We start from the raw sequence: 22,493 nt of genomic DNA, 5'->3' as shown, positions 1-22,493 counted from the left end.
CTGGTTATATTGTGCACTTACTGATTGGGTATGATCATTGTCATCATTACTCAGGGTCATCTTATCTTTGATAAGATCTGCCATGACATTCAGAGTTATTGTCATGGCAGATAATTTCTTTTTCCCTCAAGTTAGTCCTGAAAGAAATAAGTAATAGACTGGAAAACTTTTATTTCTCTTGCCAGTGAATGAGAGATTCTGGTATTATTACTGGGCAAAATAAACTGCTTTTGTCTCCCAGCTTTCTCACATTTCCTTCCTAGAGCCCTTAATGTTTACTGGAGTCCTTTTATACTTGTGTTTTACCACTTAGTTTCAGACTGCTTTTAAGCAATATGTATTTAGAAGTCATTTCTGGCATAAGGGTACACTGTTATTTTTTTCTGGTCATTATAGGCAGGGCAGAACTCATTTTATCTAGGCAGTATTAGGGAAAGTATTAGACAATTGCTTTTGCTTTATCCTGGCTGACTAAGCAAGCACTGTTAAATACATGCTAAAACTGTTTTTAAGCTGTATTTAAAATGACATGAACAAACTTTGGCTTCTTGGAAAAACTTGCAGTATGGCTGTGTGAAGCTTTGAGTGCTGATTTGATTTGGAGGAGATTCGGCCCAAATCAGTGGCTGAATCTCCAAATCCGAATGGAATCAGGGGACCAATTAAAAGGTCCGAGTTAATTCAAAGCTCTCCAAATTAATTTGGAAAAGATTGGCCAAACCCCTGCAGCAGGGAGCTGGAGCCAGACTCGGAGCTGGTAAGTAGAGGGTGGGGGAGAGGGGGCTGGAGGAGGGGGGAGGGGACCATGGGGGAACTTGTACCAGGCCCCATCCCCCCCCTGCTCTCTCAGCCCCCCCACCACAATAGGTGCCCTGCCTACCCCAGCTCCTGGCCCTTTAAAAACAAAAACCCCAACTTATCGGGTGCTGCTAGTTAGGGGGTGATCCCCATGCTGCATGGAGGGCTCTGTCACAAGCCCCCTGACCTCCCCCCCAACTTCCTCAGTCCCCCCATGGCTGCCCTGCCCTGCCTGCCCCAGCTCCCACCCTTTAAGAACCTTCCCCCCCCCCCCCCCAAAAAAAAACCAAACCAAATCCCACTAACCGGCTCCTGCAGTGGCCTTGGGGATTTGGAGGGCTCTTGCAGAGCCCCCCACAGAGTGGGGCAGTGAGGAGTAGCCGGGATTGCCCCCTGCGCTGCCCCCTTCCCCCCACTCCCAGGCAGAAACCAGTGAGTGCAGGGTTTTTTTGTTTTATTTTTCCTTAAAGGGTCACAGCTGGGGTGGGTGGGGCACCTATGGGTGTGGGGGTGTGTGCTGGGACAGCGGGAGGGGGTCGGGTGCTCATGGCAGAGCTCCCCACACAGTGCAGGGCAGTGGGGATCATTCCCCCACCCAGCAAGCACCCGGTAAGTCAGGATTTTTTTTTTCTAAAGTGTTTTTCTAAACTTGGGCCGTTGGGGCTGGGAGATCGGGTGGGGGATGGGCCTGTGTGATTTGGCTGAATTGATTCAGGACAGTGACTCAAATCACCAAATTGAGTCGCTGTCCCCTGAATCGGCTGAATCCAAAGAAAATGCAAAGCCGCTTCACACAGGCCTACTTTGCGTGGCTTTTTGGGTGTTGGCCACTGATTTAAATTTTTTTTTCATTTTCATTTTTTATGCAACTAAAATATGTGATTTCACTATTTGTCTAAGTGTTACTGGGACATTTTTTTCCCAATGACCCTCCACACAGGCTGTCTTGTAATAAAAAGAAAAATCAGCTGTATGACATGTTTTCTGTCTAAAGTAATCTGAGGTTCATCTTAGATTTCAGTAATCAAATTAAAATGAAAAGAGATTCTTAATTATAAAGTGATAGTTCATATTCTTTATGAGTAAGCGTTTAGTTTGTGTGGAGTTTTCAGTCCACATTGTAAGAATTGCTGTATTTCATTTTAGAGTCGTCTTTTTAGTTTTTGAGAGTTTGTCAAACTACCAGTAGAACCAAGGCATGGATGTGCCTAGTGCAGATTCATGGCAAGAAGACTGTTGTTTGGCACATCGATCAAAGTGCAAAGTCAGAAATGTCACGCATTTCAAGATTTCTTGTTCCTGGAATCTGTGGCATGGTGCATACTCGGCGTAAATTTGTTACAGTCCTGGCAATTCATTACACTAGTTATAAATCCATTGTACTGTTTTCCTGTTGTTTTCATGTCTGGAAATGTTTTCTTAAGGTTTTGGCAAGGCTGGGCTTGAGTCTATGGAAGCATATCTTAAAGCTGTGAAGTTGTTTAGAAATGAGCAGATTTCTTCAGGAGAACCAGAGTATTCCCAGGTATTTTCAGAATGACTTTTATTTTTGCAATATTACGGTCCTTATAAACAATATCACTTATTCATAATTTTTATTCTGTTATAATGTTTGGTAGCTTTTAACAGACATTTATGCTTGAATAGCCTAATTTGTAGCCTTGGGTAGGTAAATATTTTGTAAAATGCATATTTATACAGTATATGAATTAGCAAAAGCAGAATCTCTACATTTCACTCTTTCAGATAAGTAGGTAGGTCACATGTTAGGATGAGCAGGAGTTTGGTAGTGTCAAAGTTCATCATTTGGTAATTGCTTTGTGGTTGCACTTCGTCTTTTTCCTCTCTTCTGGTAAAGCTCCTATTTTTATGAAAAACTTAACTCTTAGATTTCTAAGAAAATGGGCGCAGTTACTAAAAATTATGCTTAAATTTGTCTTTATAAATATAACAATGATTCCTAATGCATCTTTTTTTTTCTTCTAGACAATTCAAGTAAATCTAAGCTCTATAATTCCATGTGTCAGTGGCCCAAAGAGGTCACAAGATAGAGTGGCTGTTACAGATATGAAAAGTGATTTCCAAGCCTGCTTAAATGAAAAGGTATGTATGATTTATATTACTTCATGAAAGTTGCTTTTAGTACTTGGGGTGAAATGTTTTGTAAATCTTGGCATTCACACTGAACACTGTATATAATGACACTACTCAATATCAGGATTTATTTTACAAGATTACATTCATGGTCTCTCTGCCAGTTGCCTCTTTAGTTTTGCATGTGAGAGGTTACAGGAATGTAACTAGTCTTAAACAGTAAAAAAATCTTTGGAAATTTCTAGATGTACGCTGATATGTTATTCCAGATCAGTCCAATATGAAGAAAATTGTCTGTATCTGATGTCAGCCCAATGGGGCCCATAATTTGACCAATAAATGCCTGTGCTGCACGCAGCTGCAGCGCAGCATGGAACAGAGCTGGCAGCATGGAGAGCTGCCTCCAGCTGGTAAGTCAGAAGGGGAGGGAGGATGGAAAGGGTGTGGGGGGCAGATCGAGGCCCCTGCGATGGGGGCAGCTCCCATTGCTGCTTGCATCCCAGGGGGTGCCCCTGGGTCTGCCTAGGGCAGGCTGCATGGTGAAGCTGGAGCTGGGGCTGCACGGGGCTTTCCCTGCCAGTGGCTGGGCTTGGAGCAAGCTCCGGTGGCACTAGGAGGGGGCTGCAGCCACCCCAGACTTTACTGCAGCTCTGTTCCCAGCCCTATGCCACCTCAGCCTCAGATTTTCCCGGTGCATGGGTGGAGGTGGGGTATTCAGCCGGGGCTGTGCTGGGCAGTGGTGCAGGGCTGGAAGAGCTGTGGCGAAATTTGGAGTGGTTGCAGCCTTCTCCCAGTGCTGCCAGAGCTCCCTCTGAGCCCAGCCCACAGCAAGACAAGCCCTGCGCAGTGCCAGCTCCACACCGCAACTGCTGCCTGACCAGCACAGATCTGGGGGCATATGCCTCCTTTCCTCCGCCCTCCTGGGGTGCAAGCAGTGGCAGGAGTTGCCCCCACTCCATAAGCCCTGTCCTTGTTCCCGTCCCTGTTCCCATCCCCGTCCCACCACCACACTGGATTTACCACCTGACGGCAGCTGTATCAGATATTGGCCAATATGCCTCCTTAAATATAGGCTATGAGTATCAGCCCCCAAAAATCTATTAGTGCACCTCTAGAAATTTCCAGAATGTCTTAATTTGCATTATGGATCTAAGAGTCTGCTGGACAGAGAAGTTAAAAACTGAGCAGTAAGGTATCCCAAATATTTACAGTTTATTCAAGTAACTTATCATTTCTAGTTGGTTCTTATGCAGATTTTTGAAATGTTCTAATTGAAAACAAAATTGGGGTAAAATTGCTGTAGAATGTGAATGCTTAAGAATAAGTTTAAAATTCTTCCAAATCGGTCTCATTATTTGAATTGAAACTCCAGTTCTTGTGGGGAGGTAAATGCTTTCATCTGGCTATCTGTAATAAGGAATTTTAAACTGTCTGATTAAACTAACCAAAGGGCTGCAGTTCAAGCAGTCAGTGGTGAAGGCCTTGTTGTACTTGGGAGAAAAAAAAGTGATGCAGATATTTCATTGTAGGGGACTGAGGTGGGGAAAATGTGTGGAAGTCCTGAGGATTTTAGGAGGGACCCACGTCCCATTTAGCTGAATTCTCCAGATTTCTGTCAAGATTTCTGGTAAAACAGCTTTCTGTTGAGATTGACTCCCACTTTTTGTTACATTTCAGACCGTTTTAAAAATAGTGCTTATTAATTGTATGCAATTAGATATAGTAAATGAAATACTTGCGTATGCTGCCCAAGTTGTTGCTTTTAATGTATCAGTTACAGATGACATGAAATAGTTTGAAATTTGCCTTGTGATACATTTCAAGTCTTGTAAGATATGTACTGCTGCTTCTACTGTGTGCCATTTAAATAAGATGCTCAACCTCAAACAAGAGGAGGACTCGTCTAGGAGTTTGGTCCTACTTTTGAGACGCATGCAAAGTAATAAGCAGCAATTATTAAGAAAGATGTGAGTGCATAATTATCTGTCTGTGAAAGGGCTGAGTCCTTGCATCTGTTTTTGAAGGCATTGTTCTAAAAAAAAAAATCTGTCTTCAGTCTATTAATGTGATAAATATAGTTCCACTGTTGCTGAGCATATGATTCTTAAATGGTAATTCAGATAAATATGCTCTGTTGAGATACTTTTGTTTAACTCAGTAGTGTTGACCTACCTATACTTGACTTGTTATCTATTTCTGTCATCTAGTCTGGCCTCAAAGGGTTTCAGATCGCAGCTGAGAAACAAAATGATGTTGTGCCTGTTCAGTATGAAGGAAATGAATACAAACTGTCTCATGGATGTATTGTCATTGCTGCAGTAATCAGTTGTACAAATAACTGCAATCCATCTGTCATGCTTGCTGCAGGTATGTTGTAAGTGGTGATAACTAACTTTGTTTTTTACTGTTTTCTGGTGTTTATATGGTTTTCATGATTAATGGCTTGAACCTGCAAGTGTTCACTTCAGGAAAGTCCTAGAGTTCCAGACTTTTAGCTGAGAATTAGACAGTTGCTCCTCCTCTGATTTTGTAAAAGTTCTAATTTGATTGTGTGTGTGTGTGTGTGTGTGTGTTTGTTTTTCATTAGGTCTGTTGGCCAAAAAGGCTGTTGAAGCCCACCTCATGGTTAAACCTTATATAAGAACAAGTTTATCTCCAGGCAGTGGAATGGTTACACATTACCTCAGTTCGAGTGGAGTATTGCCATATCTTAGCAAACTTGGGTAATTTTCACCTTCTCCTTTGTTCATATTGATGTAAAAATGGAAAAGAAATGTGTGTATTTTAAATATAGTCCATAAACATGAACTCTGTTCAGTTTGATGCTTAACTTTAAAGACAAATAATCTCATTGACAGTGGGATGACTTATTTACTTAAATTTGAGTATCTAATGAAGTGATGGATCACGATCTTGGCTCCCTTGGTCATGCGATTTACAAAGTTCAGGTGTTCGCCTGTGCTTAAGTGGAGCCCTGTTATCAAACTTCTGTATACATGAGGAGATGGGAACTGGATTGTAAATTACTCAGGACAGGCTCCATACCTTAGCTTGTTCCTCCAAGTGCCTTGGTAAGGGTGTGTGAAGTGGGTCGTATTCGATTCTGATTTGGATTCAGCTTGATTCAGGGGACAGCGATTCAATTTGCTGATTCAGATCTCTGTCCTGATTTTTGATTCGGCTGAATCCAAATTTGAAGATTTGATTCTGATTCAGAGAATCAGTGATTTGGCCATAGACACAGCTTTATTTGTTTTTTCTACATACCTTGAGGTACCAGGCACAGCTCATGAATGCTGAGATAGTGGGGTGAATGAAGCATCCCACAGGAGTGTGGGGGGCCCCCCTGCGTGCTTGGTATCAGGAACCCCCTCCCCCCAGTCAGCCGTGGGGGGCTGTGAGGGGACCCCAGGTGCCTCCCTAGACGTAGGAGGCATCAGTTGCTGAAGTGTGTGTGTGGGGGGGGTCCTCTGTGTGCTCTGCAGCAGACCCAGAAGTGGATCAGAACTACTTCTGGTCCACTTCCAGATCCACCACTGAGTGTGCAGGCCTCCCTCCCAATGCTTCATTTGCCCCACCATCTCAGTGTTCACAAGCCGTTCCTCGTACCTTGAGGTATGTAGAAGAAACATATAAAGCTGTGTCTATGGCAGAATCATTGAAGCTCTCTGAATTGATTCAGAGGCTTCAGATTTGATTTGGAGAGATTAATGGGTCTCCTGATTCGATTCAGATTTGGAGATTCAGCTGCTGAAGCAGGCTGAATCTCCTCCGAATCGAATCAGCGACCGAAGCTTTGCACAGCCCTACCTTGAATGCTTCTGATGATCGAGTAGCAAAACTAATTAGATTTGCGTTTTGCAATATTAACTTAGAATTTTAGAATGTTATTTTAAAAAACAAAAACAAAAACAAACCAACCCTATCTGTGCTTGGCTCAAGGAATATTTACCCTGTTTACATTTCGCTAAGTAATGGTAATACATTAGGAGATACTTCAGTGACTGGCAATTTTTATATTTCATTGGGACAAAGTAAAGGTAATGTGCCACTTATATTCCCTTTTTAGTATACATACTAGAAAGTGCCTAAATCTGACTGTTAATACATGCTTCACTATAATGTGCTATTTAATCCAATTTTTTCATACAGATTTGAGGTTGTTGGGTATGGATGTTCAACATGTGTTGGGAACACGGCCCCTTTGCCAGAAGCTATTCGAAATGCGATAAAGCAGGTATAGCTGAAAGTCTCTTAGGGTACTTGTATGATATAGCAGATTTGTATGTTTCCTGGATATTTGATTGTATGGCAGTCCATATGCATATCTTTGGCTGGAATTTTGCAGTGCATTTTGAAGTGTGTTATTTTGTACACAAAAGGACTAATATTGATGTGTGCAATTAAAAAAAAAATTGGAAATACAACTTTACACTAATTCCAGTCATAGGGTGAAATATGTACATTCTTATTTTGCATGAAATTTCTGTATATGACCCTGACTTTTCTCTTTGTTTGCTATTACTAGTAAAGCAAGGGTCAGCATTGAAGTGATACAAAATTTCTCTGGTGGTTAATACTAGGGGTATGCGAAACGGGCTGTATTTGATTTGGCTTCAGCCTGAATCGGGGACAGTGGTTTGAGTTGTTGATTTGGATCACTGTCCCCCATTCAGAGAATCATCGATTCAGCCATAGACACAGCTTTAAATGTTTTTTCTACATACCTTGAAGTACCAGGCGCAGCTTGTGAACGCTGTGATGGTGGGGCAGATGGAGCGTCCCACAGGAGCACAGGGGGGTCCCTCCATGCTCGGCAGCAAACTCAGAAGTGGACTGGAAGTACTTCTGGTCCATTTCTTGGTCTCCCAGGAGACACGCAGGGGCCCCCCTGCACCCTTCCTGGCTTGGTGATCAGCCGCAGGGGCACTCCAGATGTTTCCCACCCCCCCCGGACTCAGGAGACACAGTCACCAAGCCAGGAGAGTGCAGGGGCATCCCCCTGCATGCTCCCTGGCAGACCCGGAACTGGACTGGAAGTGCTTCTGGTCCACTTCTGGGTCTGCTGCTGAGCACACTAGAGACCACACCCCGTGCTCCTGTGGGACGCTCCATCCGTTCTACCATCTCAGCATTCACCAGCCACCTGGTACCTTGAGGTATGTGGAAAAAACATTTAAAGCTGTGACTATCTGAATTATTGAATCTCTTCGAATCAATTCAGAGGGTTCCGATTAGATTCAAAGAGATTAAAGGGTCTCCTGATTTGGTTTAGATTCGGCCACCAAATTGGCCCGAACCTCCGCCAAATTGAATCGGCAGCCAAAGCTTTGCACAGCCCTAGTAAATACTCCCTTACTGTATGTGCAGTAGCAGGTTTAAGCACACGTATGTGTATCAGGATAGACACAGTGTAAATTGTCACACATGTGATGGAACACAGCAGGCTTTAGAGAGCGTATTTGTTGGATCCCTTTAGTCATCTTGGTGCTGAAAGCTGTTCCATCATTAAAGTTGTTTGTATCATTCAGGGGAGTCATGATTCTGAGCATCTTAATCTAGGAAAGTTTGGATACAAAACGTAGGATGTAGGAAAGGGGAGAATTGGTCAAACTGGCTTTGTGGGAAAGAGCCAAGAACAGAATTGAAGAGGGGGCAGAATGAAGATGTCGGTAGGAGAGAGCAAAGTGCCTGAAGTATGCTACCATATGTACTTAAAAGAAAAAAAAACTTAAAGGCAGCTTTAAGAACAACAAAACCAAAAAAACTTGTTAATTCACCTTAAGTTTTGGGGGAGGACATAGAAATATGGTTGTTTCTACCTTTCAGGGTGACCTAATTGCTTGTGGAGTTTTGTCTGGATCCAAAAACTTTGAAGGCCGTCTCTGCGATTGTGTGCGTGCCAACTACCTTGCTTCTCCACCATTAGTAGTTGCTTATGCAATAGCGGGCACCGTTAATATTGATTTCCAGACTGAGCCTTTAGGTAACCTTTTTTATATCTCATATTTCAGAAGTGCCAGGCTTGCTTTGGTTTAAAATCTGTTTAAAATGTCTACCTTTTGAATGGCAGCAATTTTTTTCCTTTATTGAAGAGATTGTGTGTCTTGGACCATGTCATCTCTTCTGTCTTACAAAGACAGTTTATCTTATGAGAGAAGTTAAAAGTGTATGTAATCGTCTCGGTTTTTCAGGAAGTCCCTTTTTTTAACTAGCATCTGAGTATGCACAGAGTATATATTTTTATACTTCTGAAAAGAGAATAACATGTTTTGAAGAAATAAACTCTTCAGTTGGCTGGTTCTTTGGTGGCATCTTTAAATAAAGCCTGGAAGTAGATCACTTGGATTTGCTTACAGTTATACTAATCTCCAAATCTTTTACATAGGTGTTGACCCTAATGGCAAAAATATCTACTTGCGTGATATTTGGCCCACTCGAGAAGAACTTCAGCATGTAGAAGAAGAGTATGTGATATCATCCATGTTTAAAGAATTAAATGAAAAAATCAAGGTAAGAAGCCTGTCAATTTTAAATAGTTTTCTAAAGTATTTTAATTATAGTTGTATAATATCTTCTGGCTGAAACACCACTTGTTAGTCACTGTTATGGAGGTTACAAACACCAGGTAATAAATATATGGGCATCATTGTTCTCTTAGATTGAGATTCTTGAATCATCTACTTCTAAGGTGTTATCCCCCATATTATAATACAGAAAAAAACCCATAAGTTTTTGCTATAAGAGCTGATTTATGATCATCTTTTTACAATTTCTTTACCATATTGGCTAATATGGTTCTGTTTATAGAAAGGAGATAAGCGATGGAACCTTCTGGAAGCACCAGAGTCAGTTTTGTTTCCATGGGATTTGAAGTCTACTTATATCAGATGTCCTTCATTTTTTGATAAGTTTGTAAGTACAGTAGTCCTACCCAAGCTTTTGATCTTTTGAATACTAACATAAAAGGAAAGCTGTATTTCAGCAAAAGGTTGGTTGTGCTTATCTAAGTCAACTTGTTTATCATTAAGCATTTCTAACGATCTCCAAGTGGTGATCATCTCCAGGACTGAGTGGGGCCTGTGGTTTGACAATTCTTTTGTGATGGACGAATGTGTTTAAATGTGTTGAGCTAAGGATCGTGGGGGAAAATGTCTTCAATTTTATTCCAATAGGCCAAAGAACCAGTTTCAATACAACAGATTGAAAAAGCCCATGTCTTGCTATATTTGGGAGATTCTGTAACTACAGATCACATATCACCTGCAGGAAGCATTGCAAGGAGTAGTGCTGCTGCTAGATATCTGACAAATAAAGGGTATGTGTTTTAACATTTATTAAGCTGAACAAATGAGTTTCACGTTTTCTGTATCGGTGGGGGGTTTCATTTACCAAACTTAATGTCGAAAGTGGCTTTTTCTCTGTAAAAGCCTGCGGCGCACCAATAAAAAATTTTTTGGCCAATACTGATGGCTGACTGTTGACCAGACATATCAGCCGATACCAGTCTGACTGCCAATCTGCACCCTGGCAGCTTGGAGAGCAGCGTTTGGCTGGTAAGTGTGTTGGGGGGAATGGTCGTTTGGGGGCACAGATCGAGGCCCCTGCAATGGAGGAGGGAGTGGGGATGGAGCTATGGCAGGGGCAGGTGCTGCACAGCTGGGGCAGGGTGTGGGACAGTTGGTGGATTGTCTGGGAGAGTGGAAGAGGCATAGGCACAAGGCGGCTCCTGCTGCTTCATGCACCCCCAGGGGAGGCATGGGGAGCATGTGCTCCCCCCTCCAGATCTGTGCACAGGGCAAGGGCAAACTGCTGCTGCATTCTCAGAGCTGGTGCCAGCCTCTTTCCTTGGGTCAGGTGGGGCAGGCAGCGATGGTGCTGGGAGAAGGTTTGGAGAGGGCTATGGTCACCCCAGAATTCACCTTAGCCCCCATAAACCTTCTCCCAGCACTACCACCGCCTGCCCTGCCCCATCCAACCTGAGCACAGCTGTGTGGAAGAAGCTGGCGCCGGCCCCAAGCATACAGCAGGCAGCCCGTCCTCACGCTGCACACAGATCAGGTGTCACATGCCCCCATGCTTCCCCCATGGGTGCGTGTATTGGTGAGAGCTACCCCCCCTCCACCCGCTGGACGAGCTGCAGCTCCATTTTGTACCCCGTCCCTCTTCAACCCCCTGGACAAAACACTGGCTCTGCCCCACACCCTGTGCTAGATGTGCAGTAGCGGTGTGCAAAAGTGGGCTGTGTTCAGTTCAGGGGTTAGTGATTCGATCTGTTGATTCGGATCACTGTCCTGATTTTGATTCAGCCGAATCTGAAGATTCGATTCAGATTTGGAGAATCAGCGATTTGGCCATAGACGGCTTTAAATGATTTTTCTACGTACCTTGGTACGAGGTGCAGCTTGTGAATGCTGAGATAGTGGGGCAGATGGGAGTGTCCTGCAAGAGCACAGAGGAGGCCCCCCGCGTGCTCAGCGGCAGACCTGGGAGTGGACCCGGAAGTATTTCCGGTCCAGTTCCGGGTCCGCCTCATGCCCCCCCACCTCAGGGAGCTCCCACAAGGGGACTCGGGCAGACCCAGGAGGCGCCAGTTGCCAAGGTGGGGGGGAGTGGTTCCTCATGCACTCTGTGGCGGACCTGGAAGTGGACTGGAAGTGCTTCTGGTCCATTTCTAGGTCTGCTGCCGAGCATGCTGGGGACCCCCCCCACACTCCTGTGGAACCCTTCATCTAAGCATTCACAAGCTGCCTGATGCCTTGAGGCATGTAGAAAAAACACATAAAGCTGTGTTTATGTCCAAATCATCAAATCTTTCTGAATCTCTCAGAATCGAATTGGAAGCCTCCAGTTCTGTTTGCAGAGGTTAATGGGTCTCCTGATTCAATTCGGAGATTCGGCAGCTGAATCTCCACTGAATCGAATTACCAAAGCTTTGCACAGACCTACCATGCAGCGCCTGCCCCATCCCCACTCTCTGCCTCACAACAGGGGTCTCAATCTACACCCTCTTCCCCCCACAGACTTACTAGCCGGATGCTGCTCTCTATGCACTCCTGACTGTATGCCTGCTGCTGCTGCGCACGCGCATGCTGCATTTATCGGTGACCGTATCGGCCATATCAGCCAAAAAAGGCTGATTGCTGATTATGTCGGTTTTCCTTCTTTTTTTTTTTTTTTAGTGCTGATCCGATACGGACCGATGTATCGGTGCACCTCTAGTAAAGCCCATTTGTTATTAGAAGTGAATAGTACATGTCTTGGTTAGAGTGTAATGTGGTACTGGTTGAGAGTAGCTGACAATCAACAATCCCCTTTTAAATCTTTTTTTTTTGTCTTTGGATTACAGTGAATATTTGACCTATACCATAAAACACTGTTTTAATGGGCTAGGCCTTTGTAATGGAATGAAGCCCGCAGCCAAGTAGTATGCCAAAACGTAGACAAATTTATTTACAAAGCAGATGGCACTGCCATTTTGCTGATGTTGTTTCTTCTTCATTGATTGTTACATTAAAAAAGGAGTTCTAATTTTGCTTGATGGATATAAAGTACAGTGGGAAAAATTGAACTTGGGTGAAGGTTTTATGTTGACTTGTTTTGGCACCATTGGTGAGATGTAAAATGCCTGCAGCCTCCATTGAAAGCAGTCAGCACCTCACAGAATCAGACTGTCCATTTGGTTTTGTTTTATATAGCTGCTACACTATACCAACAAAAATGGTATTAAAATGAATGGCCTCTAGTTTGTGCTCTTTGCTCGCAACTATCTCCATTGGTCTAAATTAATGGTACTGTGAAGAAGCAAGAAGGTGGCAACCAGCTCTGCTATCTGAAATGCAAGACTGAGGGATCTGGCAATATTTGCAAGTTCTAATTTTTGTTATAGAGTGCTTAGTTGCATTCATTACAGGATTAAACCTCTAGATTTTGTCACCCAAAAGCCACTTAAGTTAGGTTGGAGTGGTGGTTGTAATGTTAGTTAGCTAAGTTTCATACCACTTAACACTCTTGTAAAATAAATAAATACGGTGTTTTCCATCAGTATTGCTAGGTGTTTCTGCTGAATATGCGCTACTCTTTACTTGTAGCCTCACACCTCGTGAATTCAATTCTTATGGAGCTCGAAGAGGTAACGATGCTGTGATGACCAGAGGTACCTTTGCAAATATCAAGCTTTTAAATAAATTCATAGGAAAACCAGCCCCCAAAACAATTCATTTTCCATCAGGACAAACGGTGAGGATATATTTTTTCAAATGACTAATCCACAGCTGTTTAAAAATAAAAGTGGAACCTTACTCGAATGTTTTTATTTTTTCTCTTCTTTTTCTTTTTGCAGCTAGATGTGTTTGAAGCAGCAGAGTTGTACCAAAAGGAAGGCATTCCTGTGATTATTTTGGCAGGGAAGAAGTATGGTTTGGGTAGCTCAAGAGATTGGGTTGCAAAAGGGCCTTTTTTACTGGTACTGTTCTGCTAATATTATTTTCAAATGTCCTTTAGTTTAAGGCACTGACTCACTTAAAGGCAGTCTGTTAAGTTTTAAATATCGGCAATTTATATTATACTTTTAAGATCTGTAATGTGTAGTTCATCTCCACTAGAATGTGCATAGATGAAATTAGTTGGTTGTTAGGATCGATATTTGAAATTTAAATATCTATAACTTACCAGGATTGACCCAGAAATGAAGAATCCCTTATCCTGAATTCAATGGGGATACATCCCCAGTGTTTGTCTAGCTCCAGTCCATGTGTGCTGTACCTGCTGTCAGTGGGGACTCTGAGTACACCACTTAGAAGCTCTGAGCCAGCCAGTTATTGTTATGCATTCTTTATATCATAAGCAGCTCCAGCATGTTGGGGTTCTCTGTGCTAATTACACTTTTTTCTTAAATTTAGATTAAAGTGATGTTCTGAAAAGGAAGTATCCAAATATATCCTTGCTTCTACTGTACAGTTTGATTCTTGGGTCTATTCATTCATTTGCTTGTAGAATCAACTTATTCTTGGTACTGTAGCACGCTTGTTACTCCTGCAGGACCAAACAAGTCAGGTCCCTTCCTTTCCAGTGAACCTGACTTCCACTGGCTTTAGAGAGAGGCATGTCTGAGCATCACTGATCAGAACAATATTTGGTGCTTATTGTAATAGTAGCATGCATTACCCTTCACTTTATTCAGACCATATTTATGAAATTAGAAACAAATGTGGGCTTTCTTAACATGTTACAGGGTGTTAAAGCTGTGATAGCAGAAAGCTATGAGAAGATGCATAAAGGTCACTTGATTGGAATTGGCATAGCTCCACTTCAGTTCCTTTCTGGGGAAAATGCCAGTGTTTTGGGCCTCAGTGGCAAAGAACAGTTTTCTATATCATTTCCTCAAGAGCTGTTTCCAGGAATGACCTTGGATGTTAAGGTATCTCTAACACTCATTTGAACTTATCTACTTCAGGTGCATTAATAGTTAAAATTGCAATGTAAAATGTTGGTGTGCTTTAAGTGTACATGCTTTTGCTTTCTGCTTAAGGTCACCAGAATCTATCCCTGCTTTTTACTTGTCCCTCTATTTGGGTTGTTCCAGATTCTTCCCTGAACAAAGAAACTGCTAGTGAGGAGCTGAATGACAGTCCTCTCATACAGAAGAGGCAGGTGGAGGCAGTAGTCTCTGGCAATGCTTATTACCTACACATCAGGCTCAGTAGTGATGCTCTGCATTAATTACTCCCCCTTTCAGTGCAGCACCCTAATGCAACAAGGCAGTCGAGGGGAAAGGGACTTAACGGTGGGAGTCTACTACAGACCTCCCAACCAGGGAGAAGAGCTTGACCAGGAATTCTTGGGTCAGCTCACAGAGGTAGTGAAGGCTAAGGATGTGGTAGTCATGGGGGACCTGAATTTCCTGGACATCTGCTGGGAAGAACAGTCTGCCAGGTCTGAATGCTCACGTAGGTTCTTGGCCAGAGTGCAGGACCTCCATCTAACCCAGGAAGTGTACAACCCCACCAGGGGAGACGTCTTGTTGGACCTAGTGCTGGCCACAGGTGATGACCTGGTGAGGGGGCTGCGGGTGCTCGACCACCTGGGCGACAGCGATCATCACCTGTTGGAATTCACCATCCAGCACAAGGTGGCAAGGGCATGCAGTAAGGCAGCGGCCCTAGACTTTAGGAGGGCAGACTTCAACGAGCTAAGGAGGATAGTTGGAGAAGCACTGAGGTCCCAGAGGGGAGTGGAGCCAGGTGTCCAAGGAGAGTGGTTGCTCCTTAAGGAGACGATCCTCCAAGCCCAAAGGAAGGAAATCCCCACGAAGATCAAAGGGAGCAGGAGAGCACACAAGCCTCCGTGGTTCACTAAAAGCATCCGGGAATGTCTCCTTGCTAAAAAGGAGGCTTACACCCAATGAATGGAAAGAAGGGGTCATCACCAGGGAGGATTATTCTGTAGTTGCTCGGGGATGTAGGGGGGGTAGTTAGGAAGGCCAAGGCAGAGATGGAACTGGGACTAGCTTCCCAGATTAAGGACAATAAGAAGTCCTTTTTTAAATATGTAGCGGGTAAAAAGAAGGTCCCGGGTAATGTGGGGCCCTTGCAGGACACGATGGGAAACTTGGTAGTCACACCAGATGGCAAAGCTACCATGTTTAACGATTCGTTTGCCTCCGTCTTCCTAAGCAGGGACCAGAACAGTCACCTCCCTGCTGGGCCCCCCCTTGGGCCCCGGGGGAGGCACACCTGGGCCACGGGTTAGCGAGGATTTAGTTAGGGAGCTTCTGGAGGAGTTGGACGTATTCAAGTCAGCCGGCCCGGATGATTTCCACCCTAGAGTTCTAAAGGAACTGGCCGAGGTCATTGCAAGTCCCCTGGCAAAACTTTACGAGCACTCATGGTGTTCTGGTGAGGTACTGGAAGACTGGAAGAGGGCCAACGTGGTCCCCATCTTCAAAAAAGGCAGGAAGGAGGACCCGGGAAACTAGGCCGGTTAGTCTTACCTTGATCCTAGGCAAGCTGTTTGAGAAAATTATGCTGGCACACATCCAGGAGGGGCCAGCAGGGGACTGCATGCTTAGGGGCAGCCAACACGGGTTCATCAGTGACAGGTCCTGAGTCAGACCAACCTGGTGGCCTTTTACGATCAGCTCACCAGATCATTAGATGCAGGGGTAGCAGTGGCTATAGTCTTCCTGGACTTCCAGAAGGCTTTTGACACTGTCTCTCACCCCGTTCTCATTAAGAAATTGGGGAACTGTGGTGTAGACACCCACACAGTCAAATGGGTCGCCAACTGGCTGGAGGGCTGCATCCAGAGGGTGGTAGTGGATAGGTCCTTCTCAACCTGGAAGGTCGTGGGCAGCGGGGTCCCCCAGGGCTCGGTCCTCAGGCCCGCACTGTTCAACATCTTCATCAGTGATTTGGACGAGGAGGTAAAAGATACCCTGTTCAAATTTGCTGATGACACTAAGATGTGGGGGGACGTGGGCACGCTAGAAGGATGCAACAGGCTACAATCAGACCTAGACAGGTTACAAGGGTGGGCGGACGAGAACAGGATGGGTTTCAACACAGACAAGTGCAAGGTGATGCACCTCGGGAGGAACAACCAGCACCATACCTACAGGTTAGGAAACTCCCCTTTTGTCAGCACAGAGGCGGAAAAGGATCTGGGGGTCATCATTGACTCCAAGATGAACATGGGCCGGCAGTGTGGGGAGGCAGTCAGGAAGGCCAACCGCATCTTGTCATGCATCCACAGATGCATCTTGAGCAGGTCCAAGGAGGTGATCTTCCCCCTCTATGTGGCACTGGTCAGGCCGCAGCTGGAGTACTGCATCTAGTTCTGGGCGCCACACTTCAAGAGGGATGTCAACAGCATGGAGAGGATCCAGAGGAGGCCACTCGTATGATCAGGGGACAACAGGGCAGGCCCTATGAGGAGAGGCTACGGGACCTGAACCTGTTCAGCCTCCACAAGAGAAGGCTGAGTGGGGATCTTGTGGCCTGTTATAAACTAGTCGGGGGGATCAGCAGGCATTGGGGGAGTCGCTGTTCCCCCGAGCACCGCCAGGAGTGACCAGGAGTAACGGTCACAAGCTGGCAGAGGGTAGATTTAGGTTAGATATCAGGAGCTGCTACTTCATGGTCAGGGCGGCTAGGGTCTGGAACCAACTTCCAAGAGAAGTGGTGCTGGCCCCTACCCTGGGGGTGTTTAAGAGGAGGTTAGAAGCACATTTTGCTGGGGTTGTTTGACCCCAGTATTCTTTCCTGCCATGGCAGGGGGTCGGACTAGATGATCTGCTCAGGTCCCTTCTGACCCTAGAAACTGTGAAACAACCTTAATTGAGCTTCAGCAATATGAATATTAGAATGATTGGTATATTTGGTGTTGGATCTCCATTTGTCAGCTGTGTGGTTTGTGGTTAAAGTTTCTTTAGAATAACTTTAAAAAAAATGGAAAACAAGTTGATAAACTAATAGGTCGGCTTTTTAAATTTTTTTTTAAGACAAACACTGGAAAAGCATTCAGCGTGATTGCCTTGTTTGAGAATGATGTGGATATAACATTATACAAACATGGTGGAATTCTAAACTACGTGGCTCGAAGATTCTTGTAGTAGCTACTGACTATATGGATACCTTGCATAACTGGTTATTCTGAAAATGCCTTGTGTGACCCCAGGAATCCATACCGTGGAACTGCAAACAGTCCTAGTGTGCTCAAAGTTACTTCGTCCATGGATGTTAAAAGATTGTGAATCATTGTAACTGCAACCAGATCCTTCCTGATTTTAAATAATATACGAATGGTGCTATTAAACATTGCTAAAATCGACATACGTGTGTTGTGGCAGAGAGCTGTAAGTATGGGGCGAGGGAATGTTTTATCAGACCATTTTGTAAATAAACTATGTGAAATCTGAAACTGAATTGTGCTGAACATTATTATGCAAGAAGACTTTCTGTAGGTGTTTTCCTTTTAGTTCTTCACCCGTAAATCTGTATACTGCTGTCTGTTGGTTTAAAATGGTAAGGAATGATAGAGGCAAGACTGGGTTTTTGTATTGTGGAAGCTAAGAATCCAGCTCTGAAACAGATTTCCAGGTTTGAATGTTATTATTTAAATTGTGGGTTGACTTAAAGGGTCTGTGCGAGTCCCACAGAGTCTTGTTGCCTACACCATGGCTTCCTTTGCCTTCATTCTGGAGATGGCAGGCACTAGCTATGTGCAGATATAACACTGTTTGGAGTAACATGTAATATTGTATCCTGGAGATGAGAAATCTCCATGGGCCACATATCTGTATTGGAAAATTGGAATAGCTGCAATAAATTCTTTAATGCAAACTAGATGCAGCTCTCCAGCTTTTTCGGCAAGTTACTATATCAGCTGGGCAGTTTGGCCACCTCTGAAGCTGTTCTCTTTCTATAATACTGGCTATTAATGTGTTCGGTGTTTGCAGTGTCATTAACCAAAATACTCCCCCACAAAATTTAACTAAAGAGCTGAGAACCCCTTAAAATTTACTGGCCTTTTAGGTTTTCTTCTGTTTACTTAAAGTATGGCCTACAGTTGCTATATGCTTCAGCTTAAATTACATTGTAAAACGTTACCTGGCTGAAGGCGCCATACTGCCTTTTGATGTGTCCTTAAAGTTTTGTTCTTCTAAACAAATGCCAGAACTGTGCTTAATGTTCCATACTTGAACCAAAACCAGCTGTTACAACATTGCCATTTGAACTGCTATAGTCTTGGTCATATCAGCACTTTTATGATAACCCTATTTTCCATTATTTTACAACTGGAGATGTAAGGTCTCAACACAGGAACATATTCTGTATTTACATGTGAAGAAAATATAAATATATAAGACCGCTTTTTAATTTACCCAAGTTATTACAAAATCCTTAATAGTTTCAGATATCTTTGTCCTTGTAACTTAAAACTTCAAGTCTAAAATTTGGTTTGTAACTGCCTGGTTATGAGTTTTCATTCCATTTGAGAGAGAATTAAGGTGGCCATTTAAATACTAGCTAGTCCACTCACGTGCCCTGTAAATTATTTCTTTATTTGTACTTTCCAGGATTTCTATTATTTTATTAACTGTGTCCGTGATATCAAACTCTTCAAGATGGGGGCGGGCAATAATTTTAGGCAGAGGGTCGCTTACTGAGTTTTGGCAAGCCACTGAGGGCTGCATGACAGGCAGCTCAGGGCAGATTAATGTTAATTTTCTAAATTTTTTAGGGGCCCCTCAGGCCAGATAGAATGGCCTGGTGGGGCTGTATCCAGCCCCTGGGCCGCATTTTGCCCACCCCTGCTTTAAAAGATCTTCTGCAGCTTCATTGCACAGATGAGAGGTTGCATTTTTAAAACAAACTATGAACTCATACTCAGGCAATAGACTCTTGCGATATTTTGCATAAAAAGGCATAAAATAACCTTCAGAGTTTTGAAATGGAAATTTTAATGCAAAGAATCTTTTAAAATTTTATACTTTTAACAGAGTCCTGAAAAATGGTGCAAACGTTATAGAATTTTAATGATTAATTTTCATCGCATTGGGAGTTCAGAACATAGCTTTCAAGTAGGAATTTGAATGCCTTGATTGCTTCATTCTGTAACACTGTTTTATTGGCATTTAAGTGTTGGTTTTTTTGCGTCATCATGCATCGTAAAAAAGAAAAGCCTTTCTGTAAAACTCAACATCCTGTGTAATCTGTGCACTTCACCCACTGTGCTTGCTTTCTTTTTTAGCAGAGGTAAAAGCTATTCAAGTGGTAGTCCAACAACTGCTTCTAGATAGTGTTTGAAAAACATTGATTTCATATAAAATCTCAGTGGTACAGCTGCTGAGTTCAAAGTGTTCAAAGATGTTTTCTGTCCTGGTTGTCTTTCTGAGAAACACATCTTGTCTATTGTATAAAAACAGGCCTGTCTTAATCTCACTCTCTAGCTGAGCAGTGTGTTCTCCATTGGAGAGAGAGAGATTGTATGTATGCGTGCGCGGATGTGGTTATTGGGAAGCAAATGGGATTTCTTCATGCTAATCGGTCATGCTGCCTCATGCAGACTTACTGTAAATGGAAATCCTGATACTTGGCACCAAAGAACTTAGTTTAACCATCTCTCTAGTATAACTGCCATTGCTTGAATGGAGCACATCCTCCCATCCTCTCTTGCAATAAAACACTTGTTGCTTCAGAAGTAATCAGAGAAGTGGTCCAAGCCACATACAAAGTAAATCAGTATTGTGAGATTAAGTACAGCTTGAAAGGACAGCACTTACCAACCCACGGGTGTTTTATTTCAATATTAAAACCGCTCAGCTCTGATAAGGGGCATGCTGATTTCACTCTTGTAGTTACTACTTTTAATTCTGCTGTTCTTATGCCTTAAAATCAGTGAAAGAAAACTGGAACACAGCTTCATTTTTTTGGAATTTAGAAACCTGCCATTGCTGTTACCTTACGTCTGATCCAAAGCCTATGGAAGTCGGTGGGGATCTTTTCATTGACCTTAGTTGGCTTTGAATCTGGCTGTCCATGTTCATGACTGAAGCACGGTGACGCTGAGAGAAACAACACAATGTACCCAAGTGTTTTGCTTTTCTCAGGTTAGGAATTTGCTACAAAAAGACAAAAAGAACCAGTTTGACTATTTCTGAGTGTTCCCCTCCACCCCAAATACAGGTATGCATCATACAACCCCTCCCTCAGTAACACAGCAACACAGGAGACGCATTTAACTTTGATCACACTACTGGGATCTCACTAGTTTGAAATGGGAAAGGCCTATGCAGTGACATCCATCTTGCAGAAAGGGCAAGATACAGGCCATTTGGAGGATTGGGGCCTAATCTTCTGTATTTTAAAGCATAGGAGGGCAATTAAAGTCACATGCTGTGGTAGGCGTATTTAACTTGAAATTCTCTCTGATTTGATTTGGGAAAGAATCTTATTCAAATTTTTCTAAACGTTTTTCCCCGGAACTTTGGGATAGTGTTGATTGTTTATAAATTTTACACGTAAGTATAAGGACATCTACAGCAACATGTATATTAATCCTATTTAAGCAACTACAAATCAGTGTCTGCTGTTTAAAGCCAACAAAACAGTATGTTTTAAATTTAGTATGTTATGTATTGTATAGAGATATTAAGAGGCACTTCAGTTGTTGGCAAATGAGCATAAAATGTTACTGATGCTGTAAATTATTTTTAATAAAGAAAACTGTATCACATTTCATGTATGCATCATTTTTCCCTCCTGAAGAAATTGTAATAGTGCATTTAAAATGCCTTTTTCTCTTGAGAGGTTGGTCCCAAACCCATCTGCTTTAGCTTTCTCTGACTCAACATGCCACATTCTGTAGATCAGGGGTTGCCAACCGGGGGTATGTGGACTGGTTTTAGGGGGTACATGTGGGGAGCTGCCTCCCAGGAGCAGGGCTGGGGTGGGGCGAGGGCAGCGGCACCCCTCTGCACGGTGGGGAAGTTTTGCACGCGGCAGCTACTGCTGCCACACTCCAGCCTGGTGAGCTTCCCCTCCCTGCCCGCTCGCACACCGTCCCCACCTCCCCATCCCCTGCACCACTCAGCATCTGGCCGCCTCTATTGATATGCCTCTCTTCAAGAGAAAAATAGAGGACATAAAGATGTCCAGTTTTTTATCAACAGAGGACAACCAGACTGCCCTTTATGATGGCTACCCTCATGGGCGACTGGCCAGTCTCACTGATTGGGGGTCCCTCAAGGCTGATCATGCCAGCCAGGAAGTGGTAACAGCCCTCCCACTCCCCAGCCAACGCTCACAGAGGGGGCACCGGTGCTCCTGCCTGTCCCCCATCCGTTGCCTAACCAAGAAACATGGCCTGTCGGGGGTGCACCAGCGCTCTCGAGATGCATGTGCGCCCCATGCATCACCACTGACCACCCTACATAGAGCACTTCAGCCTTTTCCTAATCTGTCATTAGGTTGCCTCCCCCATTCAGTAAGGGACACACTTTCCCTGACCACCTTGTTGCAAACATACTTGTAGAAATGCTTCTTTTGTTACCCTTCACATCCCTTGCTAGCTGCAGCTCCAATTTCCTGACTTCATCTCTAAACACCTGAGCAATATTCTTATACTCCTCCCTAGTTTGTTCAAACTTCCACTTGTAAGCTTCCTTTTTGTGTTTAAGCTCACCAAAGAGTTCTCTGCTAAGCCAAGCTGGTCACTTGCCACATTTGCTATTCTTCTTGCACCCTCAGTAAGTTTTCTTTAAAATGTAAATCATTATATAGAAGGGGAGAACATGCATGTGTTTGATTTCCTGTGATCCTGATTCCACTTTTTGTGGGAGCCCCAGGTAAAACATCACATGAAAAATGTCTCCTCCTTCCAGCATATCAGCTGTATGTAGCTTCTTACCCTAGCCATGGGGTGCTCAACCTTCTGGCCCCATAAGCCAGGCGAGTGGTACAGGGCCAGTCTGCAGGCTGCTCACAGCAAGGTTGGTCTGTTGTGATCCAGCCCTGTGTGCCAGATCCAACTGCAGAGCAACACCACATCCAGTGGTGACATGTAGGGGGTGCACAATGCACCCTGAGAGCACTGGTATG

The 22,493-nt window shown here is 43.8% G+C and overlaps 1 protein-coding gene across 1 annotated transcript in view; it reads left to right on the top strand.

Moving 5' to 3' along the window:
* IREB2 (iron responsive element binding protein 2) overlaps positions 1–21,129 on the top strand; it is a 40,137-nt gene extending 19,008 nt beyond the window's left edge. The window contains exons 10-22 of the mRNA XM_090028466.1: positions 2,223–2,323; positions 2,785–2,901; positions 5,100–5,259; positions 5,480–5,615; positions 7,045–7,129; positions 8,722–8,878; positions 9,281–9,405; positions 9,703–9,807; positions 10,068–10,210; positions 12,984–13,131; positions 13,235–13,357; positions 14,126–14,311; positions 17,393–21,129. Of these exons, the coding sequence (XP_089884592.1) occupies positions 2,223–2,323; positions 2,785–2,901; positions 5,100–5,259; positions 5,480–5,615; positions 7,045–7,129; positions 8,722–8,878; positions 9,281–9,405; positions 9,703–9,807; positions 10,068–10,210; positions 12,984–13,131; positions 13,235–13,357; positions 14,126–14,311; positions 17,393–17,503 (1,697 nt within the window). The 3' untranslated portion in view covers positions 17,504–21,129. The remainder of the gene's footprint in view (positions 1–2,222; positions 2,324–2,784; positions 2,902–5,099; positions 5,260–5,479; positions 5,616–7,044; positions 7,130–8,721; positions 8,879–9,280; positions 9,406–9,702; positions 9,808–10,067; positions 10,211–12,983; positions 13,132–13,234; positions 13,358–14,125; positions 14,312–17,392) is intronic.
* The last annotated feature ends 1,364 nt before the right edge of the window (positions 21,130–22,493 follow it).

The sequence above is a fragment of the Crocodylus siamensis genome, chromosome 15 (genome assembly GCF_052110815.1).
Source record: "Crocodylus siamensis isolate JL-2025a chromosome 15, ASM5211081v1, whole genome shotgun sequence".
Classification (NCBI taxonomy): Eukaryota; Metazoa; Chordata; order Crocodylia; family Crocodylidae; genus Crocodylus; species Crocodylus siamensis.
The sequence above is the reverse complement of the archived record's forward strand: the minus strand, read 5'-3'. Positions and strand labels throughout refer to the sequence as shown.